The 23,858-nt window shown below is 47.4% G+C and overlaps 1 protein-coding gene across 2 annotated transcripts in view; it reads left to right on the forward strand.

Annotated features, from left to right (window-relative positions):
* Positions 1 to 425: 425 nt before the first annotated feature.
* The window catches only part of TM9SF4 (transmembrane 9 superfamily member 4), a 36,714-nt gene continuing 13,281 nt past the window's right edge, over positions 426 to 23,858 (forward strand). Inside the window, exons 1-8 of one of the 2 annotated variants that reach the window (XM_028735598.2) lie at positions 426 to 574; positions 9,124 to 9,237; positions 11,105 to 11,204; positions 12,631 to 12,799; positions 12,929 to 13,058; positions 15,323 to 15,446; positions 17,409 to 17,527; positions 18,647 to 18,758. In XM_028735598.2, the coding sequence (XP_028591431.2) occupies positions 554 to 574; positions 9,124 to 9,237; positions 11,105 to 11,204; positions 12,631 to 12,799; positions 12,929 to 13,058; positions 15,323 to 15,446; positions 17,409 to 17,527; positions 18,647 to 18,758 (889 nt within the window). In that variant the 5' untranslated portion in view covers positions 426 to 553. Of the gene's footprint in view, positions 575 to 7,034; positions 7,098 to 9,123; positions 9,238 to 11,104; positions 11,205 to 12,630; positions 12,800 to 12,928; positions 13,059 to 15,322; positions 15,447 to 17,408; positions 17,528 to 18,646; positions 18,759 to 23,858 lie in introns of those variants that run through there. The other variant, XM_028735597.2, reaches the window with a different exon arrangement.

A 23,858-nucleotide genomic window follows, 5' to 3' on the forward strand; every position in this document is an offset into this window, starting at 1 on the left:
AGGCTGTAACCAGAGCGCGTTTGCCAGCACTAAACTCGCGTTTGCCAGAGCACGGTATCTGAAGAAGTGTGCATGCACACGAAAGCTCATACCAAGAACTAACTTAGTTGGTCTTTAAGGTGCTACTGCAAGGAATTTTTTTTGTTTTGCCAGCACTAAAGATGACGTTCCGGTCAAACCGCCGCATCTTACCCACGAAAAAGATGGCTGCCTCACTTATTCCCCGCTCCCTTGCCCCTAGTAAAGATGGCGAGGAGAGGGTAAGTAGCCATTCTGCCAATACCCAAAATGGAGACGCGGAAAGGAGGGCCGCTTATTTCCTCCCCTCTCAGCAACTAAAAAAAACCCCACGGCTAAACTGTTCTCGCGAGCTGACGCTCCTTTCGCGGAGGCTTCCTGCCTTTGCGAGCGGGAGAGAGCGACTCCGCCGGGCAGAAGCGGAAGGCCCTTTCCCCTCAGCGGCGACGGCCTGCTTCCGTCTCCATGGCGACGAGCCGCCTCGGCCAACCGCGAGCCGCTTCCGCTGACGTCGCCGCCGACACGTGGATCCAAGATGGCGGCGTCTGGGGTGCTGGTGAGTGGGGAGGCCGGGGAGCCTCCTTCCCCTCGCGCTGTCTCGCGGCCGCCGGGGGCTCCGAGGGCCCCTTTCCGGGGCGGGGGTCGCTTCGCATCGCGGGCCCAGACCCCTCCCCGGCCCTTTCCGGAGGGGGGGGGGCGGTGGGGAGGGGGCGTGGGGGGGATGAGGGGGCCTCGTTTGCGCGCCTGACGGGACCCTCCTGAGGTGACACCCGCACCCCAGAGAAGCCCCTCACCCAACCCCCGAAGTAGCCGGCCAAGGCGTCCCTCTCTGCCGCCTACAGCGCCGGGCGCTCCCTCCGGAGGTCTCCCCGGGAGGGAGCCCGGCAGAGGCGTCCCCGGCTGTTGCTGCTCTCGCTTTGGGCCACCCGACGAGCAGCAAGCCCTGAGGGCTCGCCTCGGTGTTTGCGTCCCTTCCTTGCAGGGGGTGGGCTGGATGACCCTCGGGGTCCCTCCCGGCCCCGCGGTTCTGCGACAGGCGACAACGGCGCGTCCGCTTTTTGTTGCTTCCGCATCGCGATCCTGCGTCTTTACTGAACTGCGTTAGATGGTCTTGGTGAACTGAAAAACCAGCAAGACATTGCGATCTCTGTAACGTCAAACGGGGTAGCACATAAATGAAGCCAATGGCAATGAATTCGTCCAAGCAATGCACAAAAAAGGCGTAGTAATTCGAAATGATATTCTGTTGCAACTGTTTCAAAAACGATGGGTAGGAATGCTTTGCCACCTGTTTTGTGAGGTCTGCCTGAAAAGCGGTATATCAATCAGTGCTGGTGGCACTAACAGACTCAAAATAGCCGAAAAGGTGGAAACTGCAACCGGAACCAGATATAAGCTACTGATGGGACATTATTTTTCCCATCCTTGATAGCTATATTTCATAACATGCCTTGCTGGTTCACTGTGTTCTGTGTGCAACTGGATTCCAGTCTCAAATCTCACATTCCCCATAGAGCTCTTGTTTTACACAGCCAGATTGGGCCAGGAATGATGCTGTTGTCCATGGGAAGGCAAACTAAGGCCCGGGGGCCGGATCCGGCCCGATCGCCTGCTAAATCTGGCCCGCGGACTGTCTGGGAATGAGTGTGTTTTTACATGAGTAGAATGTGCCCTTTTATTTAAATTCATCCTTGAGTTGTGGGGTATAGGAATTCATTCATTATTATTTTTTTCAAAATATAGTCTGGCCCCCCGCAAGGTCTGAGGGACAGTGGACCGGCCCCTTGCTGAAAAAGTTTGCTGACCCCTGCTGTAGTGCCTCTAAAGAGGTTGCCATTTTCAAGGACTCCTGCTGTGTTTAGACAGCTGTGGTCCAGCTTTCAGGAAGTTGTTGGGCGTGAGTGACCGACCTGAGATTGTGTTCCTGTCTCGAGGAAAATTACTGGTGAATTTGCTCTGAATCGAGATTGTGTTCTGGATCCCATGTTGCAGGGACTCCTTGCACAGCCTGAGACAAAGTTTGTGTCCTTTGTCAACCTTGTGTTTGCATTCAGAACTTTCTTGCAACACGCCTGGAGGCAGAGAGTAGCATCACTTCCTTTTCTGTATGCTAACAACCAGAAGCACTGAGTTTCGGTGCACTGCACACCAAAGCTCTGCCATAAACTTGATAAGAATCACACAGGCTGGAGCAGCTTAACGGGCTCAGTCACGGCAGTGGAATTTTGTTGGGCAGGGCACCTTGTGGTCACTTGATGATCTCAAGGATGATCTCAAGGTTTGTCTAAAGGCAAACAGTTTTGTGTCACAGTTTTTCTAGTGCTGATGCTTCTCTTCTGTACTCTTAACTTGCAGAACATGTTGTTTCTGCAAGGAGGCTGATACTCAGTGATGATGTGAGAAGGTATAGAGAGTTCTTATCTCATCCCCTTTCTACAGAGGATTATCTCTCTGGGAAGGAGGAGGGGAGGCCTTATTCCTATTATTCCTATTCCAGAAGTCCATCTGCTCCAGCACCCTTTTCACGGCATAGGCTGGCCATATACTTTGGGAAAGACAGCAGCTCAGTGATATATTTGCTTGGAACATGAAGTTTCCTGGTTGGTTGATCCATCTATCCATTTCCATGAACATGCCTAATTCACTTTTGAAGCCATCCAAATTATTCATTATTATTTTTGTTATTTATTGAATTTCTATACTGCGCTTCGTCTGAAGATCACCAGGCGATTCACAACATAAAAATAAAAAATGAAAACACAAAATACATAATAAAGCAAAAGCAAACAAAAGTGACAAGCCCACTCTCACAAACACATTTAAAAGGCCATAGAATGGTTAATCAGCCAAAGTGCCTCAGAAGATAATAATAATAATAACAATAATTTTTATTTATACCCCACCCTCCCCAGCCAAGGCCGGGCTCAGAGTGGCTTACAAGCAATAATAAAAACAAGTTGAATGATTACAACTTAAAAACAAAATTAAAATACAACATTAACATATTGAAATATTAAAATATTAAAATTTAGCCTCATCGCAGGAGGAGAAGGAAAGGAAAAAAGAAAGAGAGGGAGGGAATCAAATTGGCTCCAAGCCAAAGGCCAGGCGGAACAACTCTGTCTTACAGGCCCTGCGGAAAGAAATCGGATCCCGCAGGGCCCTGGTCTCATGAGGCAGAGCGTTCCACCAGGCCGGAGCCAGAGTTGAAAAGGCCCTGGCTCTGGTTGAAATCAATCTAACTTCCTTAGGGCTTAGGACCACTAGGGTGTTGCTATTTATGGACCTTGAGGCTCTCCGTGGGGCATACCAGGAGAGGCGGTCCCGTAGGTACGAGGGTCCTAGGCCATGAAGGGCTTTAAACATCAAAAGCAGCACCTTAAATCTGACCCTGTACTCTACCGGGAGCCAGTGCAGTTTGAAAAGCACTGGGTGAATATGCTCCCATGGCAGAGACCCCGTGAGGAGCCTCGCTGCAGCATTCTGCACCCTCTGGAGTTTCTGGGTCAGCTTCAAGGGCAGCCCCGCATAGAGCGAATTACAGTAGTCAAGCCTGGAGATGACCGTCGCATGGATCACTGTGGCCAGGTCAGGGCAGGAAAGGTAAGGGACCAACTGCTTGATGCGGCGAAGGTGGAAAAATGTCGCCTTGGCTGTTGCTGTAACCTGCACCTCCATGGAAAGGGAGGCGTCAAACCCAAACTCTTTAACGGAAGGCAATGGCACTAATTGGGCCCCCGCAAGAGAAGGGAGTTGGTCCCTCATCCCCATACTATCCCGACCCAGCCAGAGGACCTCTGTCTTCAAAGGATTTAGTTTCAATCGGCTCCCACAAAACCATCCAGCCACAGCTTCCAAGCATCTGGTCAGTGTGTTCGGGGCCGAGTCTGTGTGGCCATCCATCAGCAGATAGAGCTGAGTGTCATCAGCATATTGGTGACAGCCCAGCCCAAAGCTCCGGACAATCTGGGCAAGGGGGCACATAAAGATGTTAAAAAGCATCGGGGAGAGAATTGCGCCCTGCGGCACTCCACACACCAAGGAATGGCGCGACGACATTTCCCTCCCTAGTGAGGAGGTGAGCTCACTAGATGAGCTCAGGGTCCAAGTTGGTTCATATTGTGAGAGGCGGTCCATGAGGTATTGGTGTCCTGAGCCGTTTAAGGCTTTATAGGTCAAAACCAACACTTTTAGTTGGGCCTGGAAAACAATTGGCAGCCAGTCCAGCCCAGCCAGGATCTTGTGATCATCTCCTCGCCTTGTGACAGCAGATGCTATAAATTAACTATGCATAGTGTGAAAGGGCACTCTCTTATCTGCCCTGAATCTCCTGCCAGTTTCATTAAGTTACGTCTGCCCACCTTCTCCGCACAATGCTTACTGGTCTCCAGCTTTTGTGAACTTGCTATGAGGAGGTGAGCACAAGGAGAAATTGCCAAGGGAGATTCTGTGCATCAGTTTTCGCAAGAGTTTAGAAAGCCCCATTGGAACTTGCATCTCAGTAAACATGCCTAGGATTGCCTTTGCTTCAGATAGCAGGACAATATGTGGAAACTGTGAGGAAGCAGATATAGGTTAAATGAAACAGTAAAAACTGTTTGGCAGTGGAACCTTTGGGTAGGTGTGGGTCTCTCTTCCTGGAAATGTAAACAGAGGCCTGGGCATCAGTCAGCGAGGCTGTAGATGCAATATTTTTTGTACTGGGCCAGGAGTTGGACTAGATGCCCTTTGAGGCTTCTCCCAACTCTGAAATTATCTAACTCGGTACAGTGGTACAGTTAAGTACTTAATTCATTCTGGAGGTCCGTTCTTAACCTGAAACTATTCTTAACCTGAAGCATCACTTTAGCTAATGGGGCCTCCTGCTGCCGCCGCACTGCCGGAACTCGATTTCTGTTCTTATCTTGAAGCAAAGTTCTTAACCTGAAGCACTATTTCTGGGTTAGCGGAGTGTGTAACCTGAAGCGTATGTAACCTGAGGTGCCACTGTACTTTGAGACCTGAGTCTTGTCTCTTCCTTCCCTACCACACCCTCAAATTTTCTTACCTAGTTGCGTTAGCTTCTTGAGTTGTGATGTTTGCATAGTTTTTAACTGTCCTGGTTTTGGAGAAGGGCTGGTTTATTTTATTTTTTAAAATGCACATAGCTTAAAAATGCTGTATATGGTTGAGACTTTTAGGGAGTTATTCGTAAAACAAGTGACTGCTCTACAGCACCAACTTAAGGCTCACCTCTGTTGTCTTGCTTCCATTGCTGTTCCCCTGCCTCCCCTTTGTCTTCAATTTTTTATATATATAAAATTTTTGAACCCTGTTTTTGTTTTGAGCCATGCATTTACGTTGGACACAATCAGTGAGCGACTTTGCCTCACATTCTGTTGAATGAATGTGACTTAGGCAAGAGCTTACTTCTGCTTCAAATGCAGCTGTTTCTCACACTTGCTGAAAAACTCCTTAATTCTGACACTTGCTCAACCACCCAAGTGTGGCCTAGAAAGGTTGCTGACCCTGGTAATAGATAGGCTGGTTGGTTAGGAACATAAGAAGAACACAGGAAATGGAGTCAGACTGGTGGTTCATCTAGCTCAGTATTGCCTACACGGACTGGCAGTGGTTCCCCAGGGTTTCAGGCAGGGAACTATTCCCAGCCCTACCTGAAGATGCTGAGAATTGAACCAGGCATCTTCTGCACGCAAGGCCAGTGCTTTACCACTAAGCTGCTGCCCTTCTCAGTTACGGTTGTAGTTGATTTATAGAAGTGGCTGCCAGTGTGTTTTGTAAAAAGGGTATTTTGCTACTCCTGCTTGGTTATGGTTTCTAAAGTTTTGGACGGGAGTTGCTGTCTATCCTCTGCTGCTTTTCAAGACTGTGTGTGCGTGTGCACAGTGCACCACTTGATGTGTCAATATGTCTTTAATTACTTTTTTATTTGCTTTCATTCAGTTACACATTTTTAACACTCTTTACAATACATTCAAATTATAACTGTTTCAATACTGTGTGTGTGTGTGTGTGTGTGTGTGTGTGTGTATTCCTTTTTCTTATCCTTGTAACTTATCTCCACCACATTACAGCTTCTATTGTGTTGTGAATATTGTTTTTATTTTTATCCATACAACATCTATCCATATTTTAGCTGTACGAAATGTAATCAATGCATATCAATGGTTTTGTTTCAGAGCAACGTTTTGTCACATATTCTTCCACACATTCCCATTCTTTCCTAAATTTCTGATTTGATTGATATCCAATAGCTGCTGTCATTCTGGCCAGTTTTACGAATTCACATACCTTATTTTGCCAATCTGCTTTTGATGGGACTATGTCCCCTTTCCAATTTTTAGCTATTAGTATTCTGGCTGCAGCTGTGGCATATAAAAACACCTTTTTCTTGTCGTTAGGGATATCTGTTGATAAGATACCTAATAGAAACGCTTCTGGGTTGTTTTTCCAAATGATATTTTGAACATCTTTTTCCATTCTACATGTATACTACTCCAGAATTTTTTAGTTTTTTCACATCCCCACTATACATGATACATCGTTCCTTCTACCATATTGCACCTCCAGCAAGTGTTAGATTTTAATTTATATATCTTAACTAGTTTAGTGGGAGTCATGTACCACCTGTACACCATCTTCATGAGATTTTCTCTTATTGTATAACAGGCAGTGAATCTTACGTCTTGTTTCCACAGTTTTCCCCATTGTTCCATCTGGATGGGGTGGCCAATATCTGGGCTCACTTGTGTCCAGATCTGTGAGGGTAGCTGAGCGACCGTTTTCTAGTGCAATGTCTAAAGATGAGAGTCATGTTGTTTACGGATACAGTACATGTCAACTTTGCCTTCTTTGTATTAGAGGAATTAGTTACTAGATCAGTCATCTGGGTCCTCTCCTCTCCTAGTCATCCTGGATGAAATTGTGAAGAAATTGACTTTTGTAAGAATGGGTTGGTGGTGTGTCACTTAGAAGCAGGAGTTGGAAACAAAGGCCTTAGTGGACTTGTAGGCCACAAACCCTTTCTTCGGATGAGACCCTTTAGTTGGACCTGTGATGATGCCTCTTACCTGTTGCAGGTGAGATGTTTGTGCGCCCAGAAGCTTTTAACTTTTGTGTGGCTGGAATCCAGCCAACTGTACATAGCCCACCCTGTCTCATAGCCCCTTGAAAGCTGCCCACAGTGGAGTGTGGCCATTGGTTTCGTCTCCCTTGCTTTAAAGTCTATAGTTTGAGATGTTGATCTATGTGATGGATTTGTTGCTGTACTACAGGCTTCCTCAATCTTGGCCCTCCAGATGTTTTGAGACTACAGTCCCCATCATTCCTGACCACTGGTCCTGCTAGCTAGGGATCATGGGAGTTGTAGGCCAAAAACATCTGGAGGGCTGAGGTTGAGGAAGCCTGCTGTACCATTTGAGCCTGCAAGTGGGTGAACAAAATGTTGGAAAGTATGTGTGTGTGAAATGCTGTAGTCCAATGACACATAATCACATGGTACTTTCTCTGCTTTAGCTCGCAGTTAAAAGTAATAGTCATTCCGCAAGTGTGTATGAGAGAGAAAATACTTGGGGAAGGAGGTTTAAGGCAGCAGTGGGGAATCTCCACCCTAAAGGCCTCCTTAGGCCCACGAGGCCATTTCTCCCAAACCTCAGCTGGTTGCCCAACACATGAGATACGGGACTTGCTGTTGTCAGGGGAAGTTCAGCAAGTGGATCCTAGAGAGGAGGCCTTCTCAGTGGTAGCACCCCACTTACGGAATAGCCTACCCAGAGAGGCTCACCTGGTGCCCTCCGCATGGTCTTTTCAGCATCTTTTTATTACCTAGGCATTTTAAAACAAACCCAGGGCTTAAATTAACTGCGTTCTTGGTCCTCGAGTATGCTTTGCAGCTGAGCTGAAAATATGTTTTTTGTTTTTTTTAAATGATTTTTTTTTTTTTAAGATGAAGATTGGAAGAAAGTTAAAAAATTTATTTAGAGAAATATTGTAAAATTAATGAGTGTTAGAAAAATGTTGGAATGAAACTATATGGCTTTAGCAGAAATGTTATAAGGAGTTATGTACAAATAAGTTTTAAGTTTTAAGTTTTAGGGTTTTTTATGGTAAGATAAGGTTAAAATAAATTAAGACAATTAAATGATAGAAAATAGTGAAAGATGGAAAGGATTTGCTGAAATAATTAATAACTAGAATACAAAAAAGGGAGGTGTGAGGAGGTCGATGAAACAAGTTAATGAAAGATAAAGATATGGAAATATTGGATCTGTTTTTAATTTTTTGCTTTTGTTTTTGGTTTTGATGTATTTTGTCTTTTGTTCTTTTTTTTTCTTTTTTATATGCATTGACTTGTATTGTTTAATTTCTTTTCTCTCTTTTTTCCCTCACTTTTTTCTGTAATCTTAAACTTTCAATAAATATCATTTTTTAAAAAAAGCTGAAAATATGTTTTGTTCTAAATTTTACTGATCTTTTTTCAGTTACTGTACTTTTAAATACTACCTGCTTTTTGTCTTGTAAACTAGAGAATTTTAGTGATTTTAATGATGGATGAATGTATAAAGGATGTTGAAATGGGTCTTGAATGGGTGGACTGGATTGCTGCCCCCCTAAACTCGAGAGTTGCATTCTTATTGTAAAGAAGGCAGAGAGAGTAGTGGTGGATGAGAGAGCTACGCACTGACTTCGATACCCTGCATTTCTTAAGGGTTTCTCTTTCCTCGAGAATGGAAAGTTTTCTGTCTCCAGTAAGACAGGGTTCAGCTTCCTGACCTGGCCTACACCTGACAGGCTTAGATGTGTTGCCTTCTGCGTGAGGCCTCATGATTGGTCTCTGTTTCTCAGCTAGAATTCCCTCTTTCTTTTAAAGAAACAAGTCTTTCGGGGTTTTAGTGGCAGCAAATAGATTAGGTATCACTCTTGGTTTCCCCTCTGTCTGCGACTTCTGCAGTTCTTGCGGATTTGCCCAAAATTACTGAGCCAGCTTTGTGGCTCAGGTTTGTGTTCAGACTTAAAAGCAAACAAACAGCCAACCAGTGTTGGGAATTGCTTGCATCTCCCTGAATGCCTTTGGCTATGGAGACAAAATCTCCTTTCTCGTTGCAGGAGAAGCTCACGTGTCCATTGGTGCTACTGCTCTTGTGCCATGGGGTGAGCAGCTTCTACGTGCCGGGGGTGGCACCCATCAACTTCCACCAAAAGGATCCTGTAGAAATAAAGGTAGGTTGGTGATGTGGTTGACCATTTGAATACAGTGGACGCTCGGGTTGCGAACGTGATCCGCGCGGGATGCACATTCGCAACCCGCAGCGTTCGCAACTCGTGTCTGCGCATGCACGGGTTGCGATTTGGCGCTTCTGTGCATGCGCAAAAGTACGATTTAGCACTTCTGCGCATGCGTGACCGCCGAAACCCGGAAGTAACCCGTTCCGGTACTTCCAGCTTTTGGCGGTCCACAACCTGAAAAAAACGCAAGCTGAAGCGGCTGTAACCCAAGGTATGACTGTACACACACCAAGTGTGTGTGTGTGTGTGAAATAATAATTAACAGTGGTACTTATGCCAGCCTGGAAAACCATTAGTTAGCTATATTTGCGAAACAGTAATAATGCCCTTTTAAAAAAGGATGATTTATTACGTTAAACATTTTGTACTTTCCTTCCCCCATAAGAGCTCAGAGTGGAATGCATAGGTTTATTATTACTTATTATTTTATTTTTATTACATTTATATCCTGGCCTTCCTCCCAAAGTCGCCCAGTGTGGTGTGTCTCATAACATCCTCCTCCTCTCGCGTTGGGCTGAGTGTCTGTGAGACTGGCTTGATGCCATCTAATGAGTGAGGGTTGCCTCCCAGTTTGGAGATGCTTGTAGCTCTAGCCAGCAGGAGAAGCGTCTGCTGTGCATCTAAGTTGGCCCCAGCTGCCGTAGGGCTAGCGAGCAAGCTGCCTTTAGGAAAGGGTTCGCTAATGAAATTGTAAGGAGAAAAGGTACCTATGACCACGATCAAACAATACATGATCAGCCGGCAATATTTGACAGTTCGGTTGGGCCATTTGCGAACCCTGGAGGGAGCCTTGGAGGAGCTGAGAGCAAAGTAGTGACAGCATTCCCAAGGAACATTTTCTTGAGCTGTGGCTTTCGGACATTAATGAGAGGAATATATCTCCCACGCCCTACAACATGAACTGCTAACATGGCACCCACGGGTGCATGTGGGCCTTCAAAGTCTCTTCGTGGTGCTGCAGGGTCTGATCCCCCAAGCCTGTGTGTGGTGTGAGGGTACAGCTGATCAGGGGAGAGTCGACTCCCATCATCCCTGACCATTCGCCATGGTGGGTGGGGCTAATGGGGAGTCCCACAACGTCCAAAGGGCCACCATGCTGATTTCCCTTCCTCTAAAGCGTAGGTCTGTGTAGATACGCCTGGCAAAAGAGAGAGCGCAAGGGCAAAGGGACATTTACTTTAAAAAAATTAAAATTGGGAATCATGTTGCAATAAAACTGCATCCCAAACCTGAAAATGTTGAAGTCTGTTCTAAAGTGTTGTAGAAATGCGGAATGCCCTGTGAAACCTTTTAAAGAATTGTAGGTTCCATTCCCGCAATGTTTTCCTTGCAGCTATAACAAGCTGAAAACCACAGTGGTTTCCTCTGTCTGTGCTTCAGCATTTTTGAGGGGTGTGGGCAGGATCAAGTACTACAGGAAGTTACGTTCTCCAAGACCATTAATACATGGTTCTGGGGTTGTTTGCAGCCTCTTGGGGGTGGGTCAGACATAGGCTCAAACCTTCCGTGGCCTCGTTGTTTTTGTTTTTTTTACTAAAGCTTTATCTTGCCATGTAAGCTTCCACACCGATACCAGCAAGGTTTGGCAAGTCCTGCAGAGCATAAAAACATTTTTATGCGGCCAAGCCCTGGTGTCTCGATGACCATATCCTGTCTTGTATGTTTCCTCTGTGTTACATAATTTATCTCCGTGGAAGGGGTAGAGGGGCATTGGTCCAGCTGTAAAGGTGGAAACTAGGGAACTTCCTTCTCTCTCGGTAGAGCTGGGACAATGAATCTGATAATCCCCTTGTTTTTCCAGGCTGTGAAGCTCACCAGTTCACGAACACAGCTACCTTATGAATATTACTCCTTGCCTTTCTGCCACCCTCAGACAGTCACATATAAAGCTGAAAACCTAGGTAAGGGCACAGAGTCCTCCACTTTCCTTTGCGTACTTTGGTGTCTGTGGTTGACTGCAGGATCCGTGCACTGTGTACATGAAGTGGGGGCACCCATTCCAGGCCTTTCCCCAAGGCCCTGGCTCCAGCATATTGCAGTCTCCCCTTGCTTTACTATTGCCTGTAGTCTAGAATGCAATGGGCAATCAGTTATTCATTTGGGCTGATGCTCTTTCACTCTCCTTGTGTGGATCTCTCTAGGGAAACTGGTACAGTGGTGCCTCGCAAGACGAAATTAATTTGTTCCGCGAGTTTTGTCATCTTGCGATTTTTTTCGTCTTGCGAAGCACGGTGTTGGGAAAGTTTTGGGGAAGCTTCAAAAATCACCAAAGTCTTTAAAAACCTCAAAAAAGGCTACCACACCGCGTTCTATGAGTTGCTCCTCGAAGTCAAGTCGCAACTGTATTAACGGTGTTAAGAAAAAGGAAACAAACTTGCAAGACGTTTCCGTCTTGCGAAGCAAGCCCATAGGGAAAATCGTCTTGCGAAGCAGCTCAAAAAACAAAAAAACCTTTCGCCTAGCGAGTTTTTTGTCTTGTGAGGCATTTGTCTTGCGAGGTACCGCTGTAGTTTCTAAAGGGAGGGATGAGGTGCCAGTTCCACCCAGATTGCCTGGTAAAGAAGAATAAAGTAAGCGCATTGTCCTCCCAATAACACGGATGGTATATTCCAGTAGTTCCCAAACTGTTTTGGGCCACCGCCCCTTAGTTCCATAAAGTGATTCCAGTGCCCTCTATCCTAGGAAAAGCATTATTCAGAATGGCCGTTTGCATGACCCGCTAAGGAAGATAATAACACTCTTAAAATTCAAAACAGTAACAATTAATTGCACATTTATTCCAAATCTAGTTGAAATTACTTAGCTGAGTTAATTCAACAACAGCAGTGAACTGGATTCGGTGATACCAGCTTTTCAAAATATGATTGCTATTTACACTTCCAGCACCCCCCTCCTACCCCCTTCCTCTTAGTGCCCCCCCCTCCGCCAGGTAATCCCCCCGCAGGGGTGGTCCCGTCCCCTTTGGGAACCACTGGTGTGTTTGGATGATTTAACCTATAAAGCTGCCTTGTCCTGAATCAGACCATTGGCCCATCTGGAAGAGCGATGGGGAACCTGTGTCTTTCCTGAAGTTGCTGAAGGGCAACTCCCATCATCCCTGACCATTAACCAAGGTGACTGTGGCTGATGGGAGTCATCGAAATCCAAAAACATTTGGAAGGCCACAGGCTCCTGGCTCCTAATCTTGCCCAGTAGAGTCTGTTCCAGCTGTCAGCTTGAGATGTTAACAGCAGGAGATGCCAAAGTTTGAAGGCTGGGGGTTTGTTCTGCCACTCACTGCTGTGAGCTCTCTCATTCTCATTCTCCCTGCCTGCCTTTCATTTGCAGGTGAGGTCCTTAGAGGGGACCGGATCGTCAACACGCCATTCCAGGTCTTCATGAACGTTGAGAAGAAGTGCGAGGTCTTGTGCGAATCCCCCAGCAAGCCTGTAACCCTGACCAAGGAAGCGAGCAAGCTGATCGCCGAACGGATCCAGGAGGAATACTATGTCCACCTGTGAGTCTCTGTCCTCTGAGCATGAGACAGAGCAACTCAGTGGGAGTCCTCCTTACTTATGGCGAGTCAAGGAGGCATAGGGTGGCAGCAGTGGGCAAGTAGTTCTGACTCGAGGGCTTATCTTTGCAGCATCGCTGACAACCTGCCTGTGGCCACGCGGCTGGAGTTCTACTCGAACCGCGAGGAGGAAGAGAAGAACAAGGAGAAAGACATACAGTTTGAGCATGGCTATCGGCTTGGGTTCATGGACAGCCGCAAGGTGAGGTTAATAATAATAATAATTTATTATTTATACCCCTCCCATCTGGCTGGGTTTACCCAGCCACTCTGGGCGGCTTCCAACAAAGTATTAAAATACAGTGGTCTGTTAAACATTAGAAGCTTCCGTAAACAGGGCTGCCTTCAGATGTCTTTTAAAAGTTTGGTAGTTCTTCTCTTTGACATCTGGTGGGAGGGCGTTCCACAGGGCGGGCGCCACCACCAAGAAGGCCCTCTGCCTGGTTCCCTGTAACTTGGCTTCTCCCAGCGAGGGAACCACCAGAAGGCCCTCAGCACTGGACCTCAGTGTCCGGGCAGAACGATGGAGGTGGAGACGCTCCTTCAGGTCTACTGGGCCGAGGCCGTTTAGGGCTTTCAAGGTCAGCACCAACACTTTGAATTGTGCTCGGAAACATACTGGGAGCCATTTAGGTCTTTCAAGACCGGTGTTATGTGGTCTCGGCGGCCGCTCCCAGTCACCAGTCTAGCTGCCACATTCTGGATTAGTTGTAGTTTCCGGGTCAACTTCAAAGGTAGCCCCACATAGAGTGCATTGCAGTAATCCAAGCGGGAAATAAGTAGAGCTTCGGTCTCAGCTTGCGTACCAGATGGAGTTGGTAAACAGCTGCTCTGGACACAGATTTGACCAGTGCCTCCATGGACAGCTGTGAGTCCAGAATGACTCCCAGGCTGCGCACCTGGTCCCTCAGGGGCACAGTTACCCCATTCAGGACCAGGGAGTCCTCCACACCTGCCCGCCTCCTGTCCCCCAAAAACAGTAGTTCTGTCTTGTCAGGATTCAACCTCAATCTGTTAACCGCCATCCATCCTCCAACCTGTTCTTTTGCCTGGGGGAGGAGGGGATGATTCAGGGGCGCCACAACAGCATGAACCCTCTGAATTTTACTTGTAGGCACCTGTTTCAGTTGTTGTGGAAAATAAAGCAGTGACCACAGCAGCTCCCTTTAAAGCACACTTTATTTTGCATTGTAATATTGAATGTACCAATCATAGGCCTTTGAACTTTGCTGTGAATGTTGTATGGAAATCTGAGTGCGCATGTGCACACATACCAGAAACTGAAAGGTGGCAGGGAGGAAAATTCAGGCAGTGTTTACCACAAACCTGCATGCTGCTCTCCCAAAGTATTCGAGCTGCCTGGACACTAAGCCTGCCCTCTCCTTCCTGCCCTCTGGAGATCAGATGACACATAGGCTGGTGAATGTGTGAGATCTGAGAATTACTGTTTATTTGTCAGGCACCTAAAGCTTTTCCTTCTGTGCTGTACAAAGATTTCCGTGCTGTACAGGGATTTTAAAAAGCCAAATGCTGACAGGCTTGCAGTCTAATACGCCCCATACAAAACAGGAAGCCTGGATTTTTAAATATTAGCCCAATGGTTTGATACGGGCAATTTATTCTGATTTCCAAATTCTGAATTATCTTCTGCCGGGGGAGCGGGGGCAGCATCCTAAATGGGTTGCACGATCACAGCTTAACATGCTGGGCGGCTGGCCAGCTGCGATTGCACAAATTAAATGCACGCAAGATGGATTTTCCATGCTGGGTTTTCCTGCTGTGGAAAGCACTTTTAAGCTCTCTGGCTTGCTTTTCTGGGAGGCTCTTGCATGAGACCTAGCAGGCGCCTCCCAGAGCCTCATAAGCAAGTCAGAAAGCTTAAATGCTCTCCGCCTTACATGGTGGGCAAGGCTCACTTAGTGTGTTGGCTCTGGAATGGTAGGGGTGGTTGCACAGGGGGTGGTTCTGGCTCTATGTGATAGCAGCTTTACACACAATCCCTGGAACCCACCCCCCAGGGCAAGTTGTGAGTCTGTAGTTTGATGTACAGTGGTACCTCTGGATGTGAACGGGATCCGTTCCGGAGCCCCGTTTGCATCCTGAGCAGAACGCAACCTGCGCGTGCGCGGGTCGCAATTTGCCGCTTCTGCACATGCGTGTGACATCATTTTGAGTGTCTGCACATGTGCGAGAGGCAAAACCCGGAAGTAACCTGTTCCGTTACTTCCGGGTCACAGTGGAACGCAACCTGAAAACACTAAACCTGAAGCATATTTAACCCGAGGTATGACTGTATCTTCTAATCTGTACTCCCTTATCATGAAGAGTTTGAGGAGAAGTGCAACACACGAAGGAGACCTCTGAGCCTGCAAACCACTTGGAGAGATAGTGCACATCACCCCAATTAATTTGTATTTTCTTCCTCCAGGGCTTCTAACATCTCTCTTGATATCCCATCTGTTCTAGTTCTACCTGCACAACCACCTCTCCTTCATCCTTTACTACCACAGAGAGGATGTGGAAGAGAACCAAGAGCCCACCTACAGGGTGGTCCGCTTTGAGGTCGTTCCGCAGAGCATTAAGCTTGCTGGTAAGAGAAGAGAGCAAGGGCTTTGTGTTGACAGGGAGGCCAAGCTCTGGACTTGAACTAAGAGGGACATTTTGGAGGAGAAAGTACAGGTGGGAGAGGAGATCCCCTGATTCGGCCCCAAACACACTGACCAGATGTCTGGAAGCTGTGGCTGGATGGTTACGTGGGAGCCGGTTGAAGCTAAATCCTTCGAAGACAGAGGTCCTTTGGCTGGGACGGGGCGATATGGGATTGAGGGGGCAACTCTCATCTCTTGCGGGGGCGCAATTAGTGCCAACATCATCCGTTAAGAGTTTGGGTGTAATCCTCGATACCTCCCTCTCTATGGAGGCGCAGATTACAGCTATAACAAAGGCGGCATTTTCCCATCTCCGCCAAGCTAAGCAATTGGCTCCTTATCTCTCTCGCCCTGACCTAGCCACTGTGATCCACGCGACGGTCACCTCCAGACTGGATTATTGTAACTCGCTCTACGTGGGGCTGCCCTTGAGACTGACCCAGAAACTCCAGCAGGTGCAGAATGCCGCGGCGAGACTCCTTATGGGGTCTTCACTGCGAGATCATATTCATCCGGTACTATACCAGCTGCACTGGCTCCCAGGTGCTGGTTTTAACCTTTAAAGCCCTATACGACCTAGGACCCTCTACCTACGGGACCGCCTCTCCTGGTATGTCCCACAGAGAAATTTACGGTCTGCAAATAAAAACATCCTGAAGATCCCAGGCCACAGAGAAGTTAGGCTGGCCTCAACTAGAGCCAGGGCTTTCTCGGCTGCGGCTCCAATCTGGTGGAACACTCTGTCACAAGAGACTAGGGCCCTGCAGGACCTGACATCTTTCCTCAGGGCCTGCAAGGCAGAGCTGTTCCACCAGGCCTTTGATCAGGGCACAGCCTGACCCCCTCCTCTGGCAATCTGCACAGAATTTTGCTTGATGGTTGCCATTAATTTGATTTTAATTAATTTTATAATGAATGTTTTTAGAATGTTGGATTATTTTGATTGTTGTTAGCCGCCCTGAGCCCAGCTTCGGCTGGGGAGGGCGGGATATAAATAAAAAATTATTATTATTATTTATTATTATTATGATGTGTTTGGGGTGAGCTATGGGAGGGAGAGAGCAGCTCTCGCTCAATCTTGAGGGTTTCTTGCATGTTCTCTCTGGCTGGCTTTAGGCATGGACCCAGAAAGCAGGGAAAGTGCACTGAATGGGATTGGGAAACAGGAGCAGTTTGGGACACCGGGGATTCCTGTTGCCTGCTACCCAAAGCAACTCTCTTATCAATCACAGCTCCGACTTCACTCATTGGCAAAAAAAACCCATGGGCAGGCAGGTGCAGCCAGCCTGGTCCATTTCACAGAAATCGTTTAGAAAGGGACCTGCACGTTTTGCAGAGTCACTGCCGCCCAGTGCAGGTGAAGGGTGGGGAACCATAAATGGTTGGGACTCCAGTTTCCTCGCCCCTGACCATTGGCTACACTGGGTGTGCAGCTGATGGGAGTCCTCTAGCACCATGAGAAGGGGGTGCATAGGCCATAGGCTTCCATCTCTGGTGTGGCGGGATCAAAGGTCTGACTCCATGAAAAAGTGTTTCATGCGTTGCTGCTTTTGCAGCAGGAACATGGTAGGGATACGTAGCTCAGGGCCGTAGCTCAGTGGTAGAGCATCAATCCTCACCATCTCTAGTAGGGTTGGGAGACACTCCGTGTCTGAAATTCTGGAGAGCCTCTGGCAGTCAGTGTAGACAATACTGAGCAAGACGGACCAATGGTCTTACTATAAGGGCAGCTTCCCACATTCCTGTGTATCCGTTTGTTCAACCGGAGGAACATGCGGGGCAGCGCAGCCAGAGGATTGCCACACGAGGCTAGTTGGGGGTGAGGGGACCCCAAGCTTGTATAGGGCCTGGGTCCCTGGAGTCAGGCTGCTGCTTCTGACGCGTGAGGCTTTTTTGCCCCCTAGATCTGAAAGCTGACGAAAAGGGTGCCTGTGTCTTGCCTGAAGCTGCCAACTCTGCTCCTCAAGAGATTGACCCCACGAAGGAGAACAAGCTGCTTTTCACCTACTCTGTGCATTGGGAGGTGAGGGCTGGCTTTTTTATTTGGGGAGGGGAGGGGAGGGGAGGGGAGAAAGAGGGGAGGAGGTGGAATTGGTGTAGGGGAAATGGTCACTGTGGGGAGAAGGTGTCCGAGGGCTGGGAAACCCTAATTAAAAAGAAGAGTGGGAGCCAGTGTTGGAACATGGATTTGGAGGGCCTCAGCTGTCTTTAAGGGAACTCCTTTCATCTCCTGTACATTTCTTTTAAAAACAAGTAGGTTTCCCACCACAGGTTAAGACTCAACAGGAGAAAGCTTGCTTCAGGTGCTACCTTCAAAGAAAAAATTACGGAGTCACAAAAGCACCCTTTCCCAGGTTAGGACTACAACTCCCATCGGTCCCAGCCAGCATACGCTGATGGAAGCTGCAGTCCAAGGCGTCAAGAGGGTGCCATGTTGAAGAAGCAGAGCTTTTTAGGTGGTGGCACCCATCTTGTGAAAAGCCTTGCTCCATTTCAGCCTTTGGGGAACCTGTTAGGGTGTTTCTGGCTGGTGTGCCTTTTTGTCCCCTAGTCTGCTGCTTGGGAATTGGGTGTGATTTGCCTTTGCGTGTCGGTCGTTCGTTCGTTTATTTATGTACAAGATTTAAATCCCTCTTTCTGTCAAGTGAATTGTAGCATGAACTTAGCAGCCTTTAGACCTCTGGCTGATGCATGGGCCCAGAGTTTGCATTCCCAGGGAATCTTGTCAGTTGGAGCTGAGTGTACATGCTAACAGGGAAGTGAGCTGAGGGGATTCCAGGTCCCTGCAAGTTGCTCCTTCCCTGGTCAACAGATGGAGCCAAGCTGGTCTTCTCTTGATCTTTAGGATTATTGTCTTGCTTTCTTCTTGGGCAGCGGGGTATGTATGTGTTTGCATCCAGTGCCAGTCATGCTCTGAGTAGTCCCACTAAAATCCATGGGCATGGCTAGCTTGGGGCCATTAATTTCTGAGTGGAACCTAGTTGAATACAACTCCTGTGGGTTATTTCTTTATTCATAAAGCACTGATTTGCAGAAAACCAAATACCCCACTTACCCCTTTGCCTCAACTTTCCATCTCCAGCGTGGGAATAATAGTGGACCAACTCAATTAACCTACTAACTAGCTAAACTTCTCCTATAGGAAAGCGACATCAAATGGGCTTCTCGCTGGGACACTTACCTCACAATGAGTGACGTGCAGATCCATTGGTTCTCCATCATTAACTCTGTCGTGGTCGTGTTCTTCCTTTCGGGTAAGAGAGAAGCCAGGGGGTTTTGTTGGGTGGGGAGGGGTGATCTTGCCACTATACGGTAGGAATAGAGACTTAACTAGCCAAGTCGTGTAGACCCAGCTGGGCTATCATTTATGGATATGCTGAGCGAAAGAGTAACAAATCAGAAATAGTCCAGTGGGCTTGGGTTCGCATCCTACCCTCACCACATGGCCCGATGATCCTGGCTGGGTCTACTACCCATGTAGAAGGACTTTGGAAAGACTGCCTCATAATAAAATAAAAGGGAAACCCTGCGCCAGTAGAAAACCCAACGCATAAGGGCTTCATAGAATCATAGAATCATAGAATCCTAGAGTTGGAAGAGACCACAAGGGCCATCGAGTCCAACCCCCTGCCAAGCAGGAAACACCATCAGAGCACTCCTGACATATGGATGTCAAGCCTCTGCTTAAAGACCTCCAAAGAAGGAGACTCCACCACACTCCTTGGCAGCAAATTCCACTGTCGAACAGCTCTTACTGTCAGGAAGTTCTTCCTAAGGTTTAGGTGGAATCTTCTTTCTTGTAGTTTGGATCCATTGCTCCGTGTCCGCTTCTCTGGAGCAGCAGAAAACAACCTTTCTCCCTCCTCCATGTGACATCCTTTTATATATTTGAACATGGCTATCATATCACCCCTTAACCTCCTCTTCTCCAGGCTAAACATGCCCAGCTCCCTTAGCCGTTCCTCATAAGGCATCATTTCCAGGCCTTTGACCATTTTGGTTGCCCTCCTCTGGACACGTTCCAGTTTGTCAGTGTCCTTCTTGAACTGTGGTGCCCAGAACTGGACACAGTACTCCAGGTGAGGTCTGACCAGAGCAGAATACAGTGGCACTATTACTTCCCTTGATCTAGATGCTATACTCCTATTGATGAGGCCCAGAATTGCATTGGCTTTTTTAGCTGCCGCGTCACACTGTTGGCTCATGTCAAGTTTGTGGTCAACCAAGACTCCTAGATCCTTTTCACATGTACTGCTCTCAAGCCAGGTGTCACCCATCTTGTATTTGTGCCTCTCATTTTTTTTGCCCAAGTGCAATACTTTACATTTCTCCCTGTTAAAATTCATCTTGTTTGTTTTGGCCCAGTTCTCTAATCTGTCAAGGTCGTTTTGAAGTGTGATCCTGTCCTCTGGGGTGTTAGCCACCCCTCCCAGTTTGGTGTCATCTGCAAATTTGATCAGGATGCCCTTGAGTCCATCATCCAAGTCGTTGATAAAGATGTTGAATAAGACCGGGCCCAAGACAGAACCCTGTGGCACCCCACTAGTCACTCTTCTCCAGGATGAAGAGGAACCATTGATGAGCACCCTTTGGGTTCGGTCAGTCAGCCAGTTACAAATCCACTGAGTGGTAGCATAGTCAAGACCACATTTTACCAGCTTCTTTACAAGAATATCATGGGGCACCTTGTCAAATGCCTTGCTGAAATCAAGGTAGACTACATCCACTGCGTTCCCTTCATCTACCAGGCTTGTAATTCTGTCAAAAAACGAGATCAGGTTAGTCTGACATGACTTATTTTTCAGAAATCCATGCTGACTATTGGTGATCACAGCATTCCTTTCTAGGTGCTCACAGACTGTTTGCTTAATGATCTGCTCCAGAATCTTCCCTGGTATTGATGTCAGACTGACTGGGCGGTAATTATTTGGGTCCTCTCTTTTCCCCTTTTTGAAAATAGGGACAACATTTGCTCTCCTCCAGTCTGCCGGGACTTCGCCTGTTCTCCAGGAATTCTCAAAGATGACTGCCAGTGGTTCTGAAATCACATCTGCCAGTTCTTTTAATACTCTTGGATGCAGTTCATCTGGCCCTGGAGACTTGAATACATCTAGACTAGCCAAGTATTCTTGTACTATCTCCTTAGTTATTCTGGGCTGTGTTTCCTCTGCTGAATCATTTGCTCCAAATTCTTCAGGTCGGGCATTGTTTTCTTTATCGGAGAAGACTGAGGCAAAGAAGGCATTGAGGAGTTCAGCCCTTTCTGTGTCCCCTGTTTGCATTTCACCATCTTCTCCTCTGAGTGACCCCACGGTTTCTTTGTTCTTCCTTTTGCTACGAACATACCCATAAAAGCCTTTTTTGTTGTTTTTAACCTCTCTAGCAAGCCTGAGTTCATTTTGTGCTTTAGCTTTTCTGACTTTGTGTCTACACGTGCTGGCTATTTGTTTGAATTCCTCTTTGGTGGTTTCCCCCCTTTTCCATTTTTTGTACACATCCTTTTTTAATCTTAACTCAGTTAAAAGTTCTTTAGATAGCCACCCTGGCTTCTTTAGGCACCTTCCATGTTTCCGTCTCATTGGTATTGCCTGAAGTTGTGCTTTTACTATCTCCCTCTTAACAAACTCCCAGCCATCTTGAACTCCCTTTCCTTTTAGTATTACTGTCCATGGGATCTCACCCAGCACTTCCCTAAGCTTTATGAAGTCGGCTTTCTTAAAGTCGAGAAATTGAGTCCTAGTATGCTTGGCTGCTCCTTTCCGCTGTATAGTAAACTTCAGAAGAGCATGATCACTCGCGCCTAATGATCCTTCCACTTCTACCCCACTAACCAGGTCATCAACATTGGTTAGGACCAGATCTAAAATGGCTGTTCCTCTTGTTGCTTCTCCCACTTTCTGGACAATGAAGTTGTCTGCAAGGGCAGTGAGGAATCTGTTTGACCTTATGCTCTTGGCTGAGTTTGACATCCAACAAATATCCGGGTAATTGAAGTCCCCCATTACTACTATCTCCCTTCCTTTTGCATGCTTGGCCATCTGTTCCAGGAAGGCATCATCTATGTCCTCCGTTTGGCTTGGGGATCTATAGTAAACTCCCACAATGAGGTCACTGTTATTCTTCTCTCCCTTAATTTTGACCCAAATGCTCTCACTTTGGCTTTGAGGTTCTAAATCTTGGATCTCTTCACAGGTATACACATCCCTGACATATAACGCCACTCCTCCTCCTTTCTTGTCTGGTCTGTTTCTTTGAAATAGATTGTATCCCTCCATTATTACATTCCAATCGTGGGATTTATCCCACCAGGTTTCAGTGATTCCTATTATGTCATATTTAGTTTGCTGTACCAGGAGCTCAAGCTCATCTTGTTTATTTCCCATGCTTTGCGCATTAGTGTACAGACATTGAAGTCCATTAATCATTCCCCCGTGTCTCTTATTTAAGGATTTTCTCCTCCCACCACTAGGTCTGCATGCTCTTTGCTCCATTCGGTCTATGACATTTGGATGATCATCTTCATCAATTGATAGACTCCTACCTTCAGGAGCACTGTCTCCCTCCCCCACATTAGTCAGTTTAAAGCCCTCCTGATGAGGTTTCTGAGATTTTTTGCAAAAACATTCCTCCCAACCGTTGTGAGGTGCAGCCCATCGCTTGCCAGAAGTCCATCTTCAAGAAACTGCATTCCGTGATCTAAGAATCCAAACCGTTCCTGTTTGCACCATTTGCGAAGCCAGTTGTTCACTTCCACTATTTTTCCCTCTCTCCCTGGGCCACGTCGTTCAACTGGGAGGACAGATGAGATGACAATTTGTGCATTTAATTGCTTCAATTTCCTGCCCAGAGCCTCGTAATCTCTTTTGATCTTCTGGAGGCTATTGCTTGCAGTGTCATTGGTTCCCACATGAACCAAGAGGAAGGGGTATTTGTCAGTGGGTTTTATGATTCCTTGCAGTCGTTCAGTTACATCTTGGATCTTAGCCCCGGGGAGACAGCACACTTCCCGAGACATCTTGTCAGGCCCACAGATCACTGCTTCTGTTCCCCTCAGTAGGGAATCCCCTATCACCACTACACGCCTCCTCTTAGGTCTGGTCGGGGTTCTTCTGTGAGCTGTCGGTTCCAAGGTCGCCTGGACATTCCCAGAGGACTGCCTTTGCTCCTCGTCTTCATATACCTGATCGACTGTAATGAGGGAGAGATCCTCAAATGGAGTCTGCTCTTCGTCTTCCATGCTAGGGGAAAGGACCTCAAAGCGATTGCGTATTTCTAAACAATCAGAGCGAACCCTGGGCCTCCTACTTCTTTGAGTCACGTTTCTCCATATATCTGGCTCCTGTGTTGGTGAACTAGCCACCTTCTCAGGGGAGTCCCCTGTCTCTTCCTTGGTGGAGACGGTGTGCTCTGTTGCTTCCAAGAAGAGTTCCAGCTCTCTAATTCTTTGGAGCGTAGCTACACGTTCCTCCAGTTGCTGGACTTTGTCTTTTAAGAGGGCAATCAACATGCAATTGCTGCAGGTAAAGCTGCCTGCAACCTTTGGCAAGATGGCAAACATTGCGCAGGAACCACAGGCGACTGCAGCTGTTCCCTCACCCTCCATCTTGGGAACGTGTCGTTGGGGGTGACTACAGTGGTCCTCTATCATAAAAAGTGTGGAGACAGGACAAATAAATCCCTCCCAAAAAACCTAGGTCTCCCCCAACAAATGTTTGAGACTAGCTCCCCTAAATCTAAAATATGGATCAAACTGCGCAGCTAAACAGCCACAAGAAACTCACACAGGAAAACCCTTTTTGTTCCTTCTTCAGCTGCTGCCCTAAAGCTCTGATTCTAGCCCTAAAGCTTCAGTTTCTAGCCCACCTTTTTTCACCCTGTTGTGGAGCCCTTGGTGTACAAACACAGTCTCAGGCCTAGAAGGGCACGTTCCGCTCTGCCTCCTCATTCTGCTTCATAGGTAGACTCTGAAAGACTGTGAGGGTATTGCAAAGATTGGAAGCTGGTTGTAAATATGTACTGAATGCTTCTGGCACCCAGTCTGGTCACAGTGGTTTTCTTCACCAGCAACTTGTGTGTCCGTCAGTGTCCTTAGCTGCCTGTCTTTGCTCAGTGCTGGTGTCGTCTGCGTCTCAGTTTTGCTGCCTGCAGATGGGGTTGAGCTGCAGCAGGGCCGGTTTGTGCCTTGCTTTCCCTTCAGTTGTGGCCAAGCAGTGTAGGGTAAGGGCCACAGTCCATGCTGCACCCTGTATGTGCCACTTCCTCAGCATGCCTGTGTCTTTGGGCAACTCACCGACCCTGCGCACTGGATGGAAACTGCTGCAAGCAATTTTGTGTTGCTACATGAGGGGAGGGCC

Source organism: Podarcis muralis, chromosome 5 (assembly GCF_964188315.1).
Source record: "Podarcis muralis chromosome 5, rPodMur119.hap1.1, whole genome shotgun sequence".
NCBI lineage: Eukaryota > Metazoa > Chordata > Lepidosauria > Squamata > Lacertidae > Podarcis > Podarcis muralis.